The sequence below is a fragment of the Arvicola amphibius genome, chromosome 15 (genome assembly GCF_903992535.2).
Source record: "Arvicola amphibius chromosome 15, mArvAmp1.2, whole genome shotgun sequence".
NCBI classification, from domain to species: domain Eukaryota; kingdom Metazoa; phylum Chordata; class Mammalia; order Rodentia; family Cricetidae; genus Arvicola; species Arvicola amphibius.
In genome coordinates, this window is record NC_052061.1 from 18617564 (window position 1) to 18629601 (window position 12038).

At 41.9% G+C, this 12038-nt stretch overlaps 1 protein-coding gene across 1 annotated transcript in view; it reads right to left on the minus strand.

Annotated features, from left to right (window-relative positions):
* LOC119802014 (hedgehog interacting protein) overlaps nt 1-12038 on the minus strand; it is a 92541-nt gene that overhangs the window by 11772 nt on the left and 68731 nt on the right. The window contains exons 10-11 of the mRNA XM_038312845.2: nt 11618-11748; nt 9224-9305 (exon numbers count right to left, since the gene is read on the minus strand). Of these exons, the coding sequence (XP_038168773.1) occupies nt 9224-9305; nt 11618-11748 (213 nt within the window). The remainder of the gene's footprint in view (nt 1-9223; nt 9306-11617; nt 11749-12038) is intronic.

Consider the following 12038-nt stretch of genomic DNA (forward strand, 5'->3'; position numbering starts at 1 on the left):
TAACTTTCAAAACAGAAAATACAGCCAACAGGGTGTTTGGCCTTGCAAAAAAAAAAAATACATTGAGTCTATGTGTTGACAGCTATCCCCACAGCTCTTAAGCTTAATTTGAGTCAGAAAAACATATTTCCTCATCTCCTGACATGACAGATAATAAAACACTGAGGGGCTATCACAGAAAATTGTCCAAGAGTCTGCAATTTATAAAATATTGTTTTCAGAAAGTTAAGGCATTTTCTCAGAAACTCGCTGTGGCTGGTTTTGTGTAGTGATGCAAAGGTTTGGACATTTCTTTGAATGAGGAGGGACAATGGGAAGCATAGGTCATTTCCAGCACACACTGTCTGTATTGACTTTCTGTGACTAGTAAAGGCCAGCAGTGGCTGTCTCTGGGTAGTGGGATTTGGGGTGGTTTTAATTTAATGCTATTTAATTTAATGAATGAAGAAATAAGTTAATCGATGAAACATCTTCTGTCAGCATTGTGTTGAATCCTCTCCTTCTGAGTGAGTAGTGTTGACATTGATTTTGTATTTCTCCAAGAAAGGCTCATTCTTATTTTGTTTTAACGGCATACACATTTCAAATTCATTCTGTTATAAAACCAGACATGTAGACCTTAAATGCAGCTTATTTATAAAATACTGACCCATTGGAGGTTATAGCAGATTGGGTGGTTCCAAGGCTTCTGTTGGTGACTTCCTGAAGGGGAGGGGGATATAAGAACTACCTCACTCCAGTCACTTCCAGTCATGTGGAGCTCGGGAAAGTGTCTCCCGGCTACTGTCACATTTATGAAACCGTTCCTCTTCCATCGTTTTCCCATTCTCAACAGTTAAGAGAAATCAGCTGTCTAAACCTTTGTTACTCACAGTCTAGGCTCAGATGAATGGCAGCTGGCAGGATGGCAGGAAGAGTCAAGAGCTATTCTAACTGGAGGCCACTTCCTAACCAGAAGCAACTAATGCAGTCATTAATTAGTGTGTTCAGGAGCTTCTGTACATAAAGGTTTGGAATCTTATAACTGGGTGGAGTCTGTTCTCGGCAGCCATCTTGCTATGCCATGGTAGCTAATCCTATGGTTTAGTGGATTCCCCAACTGTGTGATATCCTGCAATCACCTTACTGCTCCCTGTCTAAAGGCAGTCTCAACTCTTCTGCTTCAAGAGGGGTAGGGGAGGGAAGCTGCTTATGACAGTGTAGATCTGCCCGGTACCCATTTTTGTAAGTCAAGGCAGAGACATGATCCCTGAGTGCTGTTATCCCGTGAAAGCTTTGTCGTAGTGTCATTCTCCAAGGTCAATGCACACATAAATTGCTCTTCTTCCTATAATGGTCTTCGGTCTGGTTAGTCAGTGCGACATTTTTCTTTTTTCAGGGCACTCACGAGGCTAGTATTCTAGAGAGCAAAGGACTGACAGCAATGTGTGCCTGTCCACAGACACTGTGTAACCAACTTTGAAGTTGCCCTTGACAATATATCAGTTCAGTTGGGCTGTGAGGACTCTTCCTCGTCTGGAGCATTGTCATAGTCCAGGTTCAACACAAAGACAGATTCTTCCTGTGTGAGCAGGAAACGGCCATCTTCTTGGGATATGGGGTCCGCGTGAACAGAAGAGGTGCTTTTTTGTTTTTGTTTTTGTTTTTATCAGTGTTCTCCTCCTCGGAGCATAATGAGATCCCGAATGCTTTTGAGGCCCCGAGTCTATTCCAGTTTCCAGTTGTTCCTGAATCACCGACATGTGCTCCCGGGGAGGGTAGACTTCAATCCAAGAATAACTATAATTTTGCATTATATTACGTATTACATGCAATCCCATTGCCACTTTTTAGCATGTACTGTGTTTCCTAAAGCTATAATTTAGATAGCTAGGCTCAACGTTCTGTGTCATTTCTAAACAGCACATAGAAATTTCTGTTCAGAAGTACTTTGAACAAGATGGGTCTGGGCAGTCTGAGGGTTCCTGGGGTCTAAAGCTTTTCATTCACAGCCCGGACTCTCACCAACTTTCCTGACACGCTCACTAAGAGGCCTGAGTGGCACTAACACCTATTAATGTGGTGACAGTCCGGTCACTACCTCGATCCCACAAATATCTAAAATGGCATGGGAATCTCTCATTTTTTGTTTGTTTGTTTGTTTTGTTTTTTTTCAAGTGTGGTGTCACACACTTTTAATCCCAATATTTTTGGGGAGTCAGAGACAGGTGGATATATGTGAGTTCGAGGCCAGCCTGGCTTACAAAGTGAGTTCCTGGACAATCAAAGCTACACAGAGGAACTCTGTCTTGAAAAACCAAGAGAATTAAAAATTGTGACATTTCTTACTCTAGGCAAAGTAGTTAAAACTGAATGATAATGTCATTTGCTTTTAGATGGGAAGACAAGCTTATCAAATTACCTTAGATGTTTGATACATTCACAGCCTCCTGACTCTAGACAGTTATAGATTTATCGTAGGATTGGAGGTTGGGAGAGAGTTTTGGCAGTTCAGTTAACAGCACAACTAGAGCGGGAAGCTAGCTCGCTGCCTTCGGGGAGGCTGGGAACACACACAACCAAACTCTGATGGATCTGAAACTCTGAGCTCAGGAGGAAGGAAAAATCAAAGAGCTAATTTAGAGTCCCCATACGGATGGGAAACTTAGACTTTATTTTCATCTGGTCACTAAGGCAATAACTAATGATAATGTAATAAGAATAAAATCAGAATAGGAATGTAAGATATTCAGGGGATTGAATACTATCAGGTTCTAGCACTGAGCCAGAGAAAGCTGGTGGGGGAAAGGAAGATATATGAATTTTAGAAATGCCTTTAAGAATCTTGAGCTCTTAGTAAATGAATCCATTTTTGAAGGATAAAATTTTCATTATTTGTACTCTCAATTTTAAATATTTGTAAATAGAAGCCATTTGTAGGTGGCAATTCTGTCAAAATCTCACAGCAGTTGAATAGTTATCATAGGGACTAATGGTCCAGCGTTCAAAATTGATAGATTAAGAAAGACTATAATGGAATAAAGTGGAAAATTCCTTTGAATGTTTGATAATATGTCAAATCTATAGGATATAGGGAATACACACACACACACATGTGTGTGTGTGCGCGTGTGTGTTCTCACCATAAAAAATCAGCCTGAGAGCTAGTTGATATGTTAATTAACTTGACTTAATAATTTCACATTATTCACATAATTATAAAAAAATCAAGTTATCCCTCCAGCTTTCTGGATTTTTGTTTGCTTGTTTGTTTGTTTCTAGTGGTCCAAAAATGCTAATGGAAAATTTCAGAAATGAACCAGTAAAGCTTTAAACTCTGCCTTTCTAGCATGTTTTTACAAGTTTTCTGCTTTACTGTGAGTCATTGCTGTGACTCTCTCTGCTCCTAACTTCTGTGTTAACCTTTACCAGGGGTGTGCGATGGAGAAATGTTCACAGGGTAAATGCCATCTGTAGTTCAGACATTCAGTAGGGTTCTAGAAACAAATCCCCCAAGGGTAAGGCTTGGGGGCGTGTGTGCCCTGGAAACATCTACGATCCTCGCTGGTCAGTTAATTATACACTAACAGATCTAGGGAAAGCAGTTCAGATTCACTGTGATGGCTATAAAATCAGGGAAAACTTCAAGAGGAGAAGAAGCAGAATTAGGTTAGCATTTTATAAATATAAATCTGTCATCATTTTGAATAAAGACATGATTATTTTCAAAAATAGGACCCAAACAGTATTTTAAATAGCATGGACATATTAGTTTTTCCTAGGTTATGCAAGGCTTTGCTGTGAAGCAGGTAAAGGTTCTGTGCAACACTGCAGGGATCACACATGTCTAAGTCTGCCAGTAAATACACACATGCACACATGTGCAGCACTGCAGGGATCACACATGTCTAAGTCTGCCTGTAAATACACACATGTACACATGTGAAGCACTGCAGGGATCACACATGTCTAAGTCTGCCTGTAAATACACACATGTACACATGTGCAGCACTGCAGGGATCATACATGTCTAAGTCTGCCTGTAATACACACATGTACACATGTGCATCACTGCAGGGATCACACATGTCTAAGTCTGCCTGTAATACACACATGTACACATGTGCATCACTGCAGGGATCACACATGTCTAAATATGTTTGTAAATACACACGTATACACATACACAAATCTTGTTTACGTTTGAGAAAATTTTAGTCATATCAAAGTTGTTACAATAGATTATGCAACCATGATAATCCATTCATTAAAAGTTTTGACCTTGATTTTGCCTGTTTTTAAAAATAAAACATCTTTAAATTTTCAGATGATCCATGGCAGCTTTGAAAGATTTGTTAGCCAAAAGGACATTTTTTTAAGTACACATGAAATTAACTTTATCAGTAATTAAAAGAAATGCAGGGAGATAAGTGTACACACGGTTTTGGTTATCTGATATACATAATAAAAGTAATAGCAAAAATGTGGAAAATGCTTGCCTGTCTTTTAGACTTCAAATTGACCATGCTGGATGGATTTTTATAGGGCATATACTTGTTCATGACCCCTAGTGTTAAGAAATTCTGCCCTGTTTGGGAACTAGTCCCCTGTGGATCCTGTATCCCAGTTAATAGCTCCAAGGTCAATGGAGCCGCTAAACTGTTTGTATTACTGTCAGGGTGGCCACGAAAACACCACCTGCCGCAAGAGGACTTGGCAGCTGGGTCAACAGGCACTGTGGGAATTTATCAACTTAGGGGGCCACTTGCATAAAACTGACTGATGAATTGGGACTCCACTGGCTTATTGGACGAAAGCTGCTCTATTATGCAGAAGTTTCTTTAGGATGACAGAGCTGCCAGTGGACTCCCAGACATGCGCAAAGAGTAAATAGGACTGCTTACCCTTGTGATTTTTTTCTTTAAGCAATACTTTAGCATCCTGCATAATGAGGAGTAAGATGAAGGGATTAAGAAAAAACATCAAAACAAGGGTAATAAGTGGCAACTCATGGGAGTGGAGAGGCAGCAGAAGAGATAGGTTTTGATACTGGTCACAGAGGAGTTTGGGGACACAGTCTTCTGAAGGATGACCTCTCAAGCTTGGAATTTGTGTTGTTAATTTATAGATCTCTTAAAGAGAAAGTCCCCGTGTCTTGGTTGGAGAAGAGCTAAGCAAGGTGTTGAAATACAGGAAGAGTGAACTCAGAGAGGGAGCAAGAGGAACAGCATGGCCTTCTACCTTCCTGGACAGTTAGCCCTGGGGACATCTCAAAGTCAAAACAAAAGCATTTTGCTTTGAGTTCATTTGAAACAAAATCGGAGTCCTGTGTTCTACAGTGGTAAAACTTCGAAGTCACCCAACTGTGTCAGACTTTTGAGTTTCCACCATTGCTAGAGAGTGTTTGACCCCGATTCTTTTACATTTTATTTATTTATTCATTCAGTCATTTATTTGAGTATACGGGGTTTCATGTCGCAGCTCCTGTTTGGAGTTCAGAGAACAGTTTTGTAGACTGCCTTCTCTCCTTCTCTCTTTAGATTATGGGACTTGAACTCAGGTATCAGGCTTGGGGTGCAAGTGTCTTTGCCTGCTGAGCCATCTCACCGGCCCCACCCCAACATTTGGTTAAGTTTAAGAAGAGTTCAGAAAGAGCAAGCGCGTAAGGAATGACGCCCTGAGAGCATTTGTTCAGAGCTTCGGTAAGCTCCGTGGACACCTGCATCCTAATTTTAGAAGTGAGAGAAACTTAAAAGTTGAGAAATCACCTGAAAATGATTATGGAATGCCAAGAATGAGGCCCGACAAGACTAGAGATTAGAATCCACTTTAAATACACTATTTCTGTCACGTCAGAAGCCATGGAGGTGAGAGGCAAGCGGCAATGGTCTTGGGCAAGTTTCTGATGGGCCCAGGACACAGCACAGCCGCAATCTCTGTGCTGTTCAGCTTCAAGGAGATCCACTGCCCAAACTGTATGTTCAGTGTGTCTGTCTAACCTGTGCCCTGGAATGTCAGCTGATGGAGCCTCCAAGGGCAGATCATGGGGCACACTGAACTGAGTACAAGAGAGTTTGGGGACCCAAAATTGACTGAGCTGTTGACTTGATCCCAACTCCATTCTGACATGAGAGGCAACTTCCCAACTTTGAAGATATCCTTGAAGTGTTTAGTGTTTTGGCATAAGACAAATTTTTTTTTTTCAGTTAGTTGTGAGATGCCAACTGGGTGCTAGAACTGAACCCATGGCCTCTGGAAGAGCAGCTAGTAAGTACTCTTAAGCTCGGAGCCATCTTTCCAGTCCTGACATATCCACTCTTGTCCTGTCTCCCCAGGGAAGGCTCTTCCTTATATAACTTAGGGAAGCTGGCTATCTTTCATTTCAAATTTCATTATAAATGATGACCACTTGGAGAGGGGGAGGGGACGGAAGAAAGGCAATGAGAGAAGCAACATACAAATACATATGAGTAAAAAATGTATAAGAAGCCCCATTATTTTATACACTAACTTACAAGTTAATTAATTAAAATTTAATGGCCTTTACTTTTTCTAAAACACCTTCTTTCAAGGAAGCTGTTACACTGTAAATAATTTAAAACTTACAAAATGATTCTTAAGTTTACAGCCTTAGACCAAACTGTCCTTGCCAACTGGAGTGGCAATCCCGGGACCTCTTAAGTTTTGCCAAATTTGGTTAAGAGTTATTACCTTTTATTTCTAAGTTCATTTTGTGTGTGTGTGTGTAAGAAAATATAGCATAAATACTATGATAAGTATGTAACTTCCATGATACCTTATATAAAAATATAACAAATTGCAATTTAGTATTTTTCTCTTCCAGGGTCATAAATCAGTTGGCATATGAAAGTTCATTTGAAAATATTCTAAGAAGTCTAGGGGTTTCTCTATAAGAAGATAATGAACTTAACTGTTCAATCTAAGTTAGACTTTTGAAATAACAAGGAATAACCATATATGCATACATATGAATATTTAAATTTGGTAAGGTTCTTTCTTTGGTTTTAGCAAAATACTTCTACTCTGCTTGACCTTTTGAGCATGCCTATGCTAACAATTAACTTATGTTGCCCCAAATAATCCTGTCTGTCCAGAGTGTCTGCTTATATACCAGTCCCTCTTGGAAAAACACTGTAATAGTAATCGCCGGCATTCACATCAAAACAGTAAGAGGCTCCCAACAAACGCCGATGAAAACATTAGCTTCTCACACCGGCTTTAGTTAGGATATGCTGCTGCCTGTGTAGGAGGATGGGTCTACGGGATTCTATTACTTCCCCCATCTTTGCAAAGCAAACACAGATCTTAACCCTGGCCCCACACATGACATGAATCACCAGAAACAGGCCCATAATGAGAAGCCAGGCCTTTGGGTATGTCACTCTGAGACCACCCTACTAGAGGGGGCCCTAGGATCACAAAGCCAAGGTCACTCATGGCAACCCTGATAATTAGATCCTAATAATAGATTAAAGGTGTAAAATTCACCTCTACTCACCAACAGACTAAACAATCCAGCTCAAGAGAGATTTGAGTGTGGTGGGGGGGGCGGTCAAGGTGGGGGGAATTCATTACCCTACTAGGGGAAGCTTCAGAAGCTGATCAATCCTGACAGCATAATGGAGCAACAATGACCATTGGGAAACTAATTGCCACAGGTCCAGGCGAAATCCCATGCCTGCGCTGCAGGTCACTAGCACGCGCTGTGTTACTAGTTCACACTGGCTTGCTTTGTATTTGCAGTGTTGCCAGTTTCAGCACACTCCTAGGTGTCTGAGAGCTTTTCATTTCTTTTCTCAAAGAAGACACCGATTTCACACATAAAGAGGAATAGCTGCTACCACTACGGATGGAATGGCAAGCACGCCTCTGACTGTGAAGGAGTGAGGTCAAGCTCTCGGTGAGCAGGGGGCAGAGACCGCTTCCCGTTTCTCATGGCTCGCCTTGCCGTGCAGTAGTCAGTGCTAACCTGTAGTTTTCTCAGGAAAGGGAATGTTATATGGTTATAGAAAAGGTCGTCCAACCAGTCACTAGTCCACGACTTCCCCAGGAAAACACAAACTGACATTTTACAAACAATTGTAAGAGCTGAATGCCGTGGGCTAACTTTTCTGATCCTTAAAATTGATTCTCTTGTAAAAGACTTCGAAGGAGTTTGAAGTTTGCAGCATGGTGTTGGTGTATCTAACTAATTGTATCTATAAGAATGATTAGGGTCTGTATGGCCAACATCCATGTGGCTGCATATAATTTTAACAGTTTCTGAAAGCTCCGCTCTCATATTTGAAAGACATGACTGATAGATGATGGTTGTAACATCAGGAGAACTGTGCGTGCCAACATTGAAAGGGGTAGCTAAGGAGGGAACAACAGCAGGACACACACACACACACGTATTTTAAGCATGTATCTGTGTATGCTTGTTCACATATATGGGAGTATACTGTGTATGCACACGTGTGTGTATGCATGTGAGGAGGCCAGATGCTAACACTGAGTATCTTCCTTGATCGTTTTCAGCTTCATTTACCAGGACTGGGTCTCTGAACCAGGAACTCATTCTTTTGGCTGAGCTAGCCAGACAATCTGCCCTGGGGCTGCCTTGGGTCTTCCTCCTCGATGTTGGATAGTAGGTAGCCACCTCGCCCACTCCACATTTACGTGGGTTCTGGGGATCTGAACTCTTGTCCCTATGCTTTCAAGGCAACATTTTACCTACTAAGCCATCAAAATATACTCTTTAAAATATAAAAACTTCCAACCTTCCTTCTGTTGAAGCGAGTAACAACATAGCCCTTTAGTTTTCTATTGCTCCGTCGAACACTCTTCCTGAATGCTGGGAACCAAGTCAGTTTTGAAACGAGGCTCATTTGTTTATCTAACAAAAATCATGCTAATAAAGACGATGTCTGCTAGAACATGTCTCGTTTTCTCAAAATTAAAGGTTTTGTTGCTTTTCTAACGTGACAGCTGAAGCCGTTGTCCTCTCCTGACTTTTAACTGGGAATGTTGATTCCGCAAGTCTAGGCCAGTTCTCTGAGGACAAGAATGATATGAATGAGCTTGTCAAGTCCGCCGAGGTCACGTGCAGTCTGCTGTCATGGGAAGGGTAGTACGTTCGCTCCCACCTATCGCGAACGGTGTCTCTTCTACAACACCATTGAGTGAACTAAGCTAACTGGGGGATGGAAAGTGAGTGGATTCAAAAGGAAAAAGAAATTACCTTTTCGGGTCTATGATCTTGTAGAGTTTTCCATTGTGAGTCTGGGTCATACTCTTACTGCTTGATAAAATGTAAACTTCTCCTGTTGAATAGAGAAATAGTACAGAGTGAATTCATAGCACGACATCGTAACCAAGCAGATGTCATGGGTCTCCCCTCATCCTCAGGACGGTCCTCTGCCTCCGGGTGTGACAGCATCTCACGCATCCTCCTCCACACTGTGCCTGGAGCCCAGTCACCTCTTCCCCATCCCCAGACGACTCTTGTTCAGGAGGACATTGTTCCTCACCTGGACCACAGTCAACCACCTCCGCCCTGGGATCCTTGTCTCTCCCTTGGTTCTGAAGGTTTATTCTTACCCAGTGATTCTTTTCAAGAACGAAATGGCTTAAGTTAGGTCAAGCGGAATTTTCTTGCCTTCTCCCTTTGTTCCTTCCTCATTTCCACCCCCACTCCCTTCCTGTTCCTTTTCCTTTCTTTCCCTTCTCTATCTTCTTTCTCTCCTTCTACCTCTTTCTTGTGAAGTCTAGGGGCAAACTCAGAGCCTTGAGTGTGTTCTGGCCAAACACTCTATCCCTGATGTCCACTCACAGCCCTAGGCAGTCTCAAAATTAATGTCTGCCAACAACATCTAAATTATTCTACAGAGCTTATGAACAAGAGGTGAGGATCTTTCTGACTCCCTTGAGTGGGGTAGAAACACTTCAAAGAAAAAACTCAGACATAAAATGCATTCCCTTTGGATGTTGGACGATGGTGGCATGCAGCTTTGATCCCTGCACTCTGGAGGCAGAGGCAGGCAGATCTCTGTGAGTCTGAGGCCATCCTGGTCTGCAGAATGAGTTCTAGGACAGCCAAGACTGTACAAAGAAAACCAGTCTAGGGAAAAAAAAATGCTTTCACTTTGGGGCAAAACTAGACAAATACCTTTCCTAACCTCTATGCCCCATGCTTCTCAAGCACTGCCTATGCATGTTAGGGAGAGTTCCCTTATTCATCTAAGTGGATGGCATGCAACTCTTTCTTCTGATTTCCCCCATTTAAGGTACAAGACAATCAACCTGGACTTTCATTATAGAGAGAATATTCTGACTTTGGAAAGAAACATTCTTTCTTTCTATGCCTTCAAACTCATTTCTGAGCTGAAGGATCATAGTCCTCATGGATTTTTAGGGTGTAGTTAAGTAAAATCCCACACAAGCTACACTGAACTCTGTAATTTAAAGCGGTGCAGAGCGTGTAATGCCACTTTCCCATTAATCATACTCCAATTACAACTCCCTTTTGCTCATCAGGCTCCGGTTTCTTTCTTTCTTTATGTTTTTAGTGAAGGGAAGTTTGATTTTAGCTCCTGGTTTTAGGGATTGCAGTATGTGTTAGCCGGACTCTGTGACTTGGGAGATATCACTGCAGGGGTGCATGACAAAGGGTACCCCTTGCCCTCACAGCAGCCAGGGAGCAAGGATACAGAGAAACAAGGTTCTGACTTGAGCACCAATTTGGGGATTGGAGAGGTGGCTCTGAGGTTAAGGTGGCTGTGTTGCTCTTGCAGAGGACCTAGGTTCAAATTCCTGCAGCCACATGGCAGCTCATGAGCATGTATAAACTCTAGGGCAGGGGATCCAACACCATCTTCTGACCTCCTCAGGCACCAAGCATGTATATTATATACATACACACATGCAGGCAGAACAGCATCAATATAAAATAATAAAATAAGTCTAAAAACATTTTTAAGAGCGTCAATTTCTTGGCATTGAGGCTCATCTGCTAAAGGTGCCACCACCTCCCACTGGCACCAGGACATGGTGATGAGGTCTTCAACACACACACAAGCTCCATATATTGATAAGCATGCCAAAAATACTGTTGCATAGATGGTCAGTAAGATAATTTCTGTTCTATGGGCAAGGCTCTCTAGTCCTCAGATTATCTTGCACAAATTTTATTCTCAAATTGGGCAAAATAAATAAGTTAACAATACAGAGGGCAAATTAGCTTTAGAATCTACCCTTCTAAAATATATTAAAGAGACATGGACAAGTGGGACGGCTTTTCTGCCGGAAATAAAAGGACCGTCATAGTGCGCAGCGAAAAGTGTCAGTAGATATGGAGACATTCTCCCTTTGCAATTTAAGTTTTTTCTTGTTTTTGCCCATTTCTTTCTGCTTTATTACTTTAATATTTCCAAAATATAAACCAGGTATAAAAATCCTAGGGGAAGGTTGATGGGAAGGAAGGTCTAACTGTACCATCTTGGGATTCTGTGGAGATCGCCTTTGCTGTGGGTACATTTCCAACAAATGGAAGAAGAGACTGTTATTCTAGAGGGCAGAACAAAGTTTTCCAAGCAAGGAGTGAGACCAGAACTTCATGGGGTAATAGATATGGTACCTAATTCATCTTCTCCAAATCCCAAGACGTGACCTGAAAAGTAGCCTCGACAGGAAGTGCTGGTGCCCAGACAGAGTGGCTTTTCTTGCCATTGCTTGGTCACTGGACTTTGCTGGAGAGTTAAGAAATTCCTGGAACAAAACACATCATAAACCTATAGTGAATTGCAATAAGAAATTGTCAAACCAGACTGTGCATCACTCTGTCCTATATGGGAACACTGTGAACAAAAAAACAGATGAGGGTACAGAACTTCAAGACAAGATGGGGTTTGAAAAGGGCAATGAAAAATCCAAGTAGGAAGCTGGGCAGTGGTGGTGCACACCTGTAGTCTCAGTACTTGGGGGGCAGAGGCAGGCAGATCTCTGTGAGTTCAAGGCCAGCCTGGTCTACAAAGTGGGTTTCAGGACAGCCATGGCTG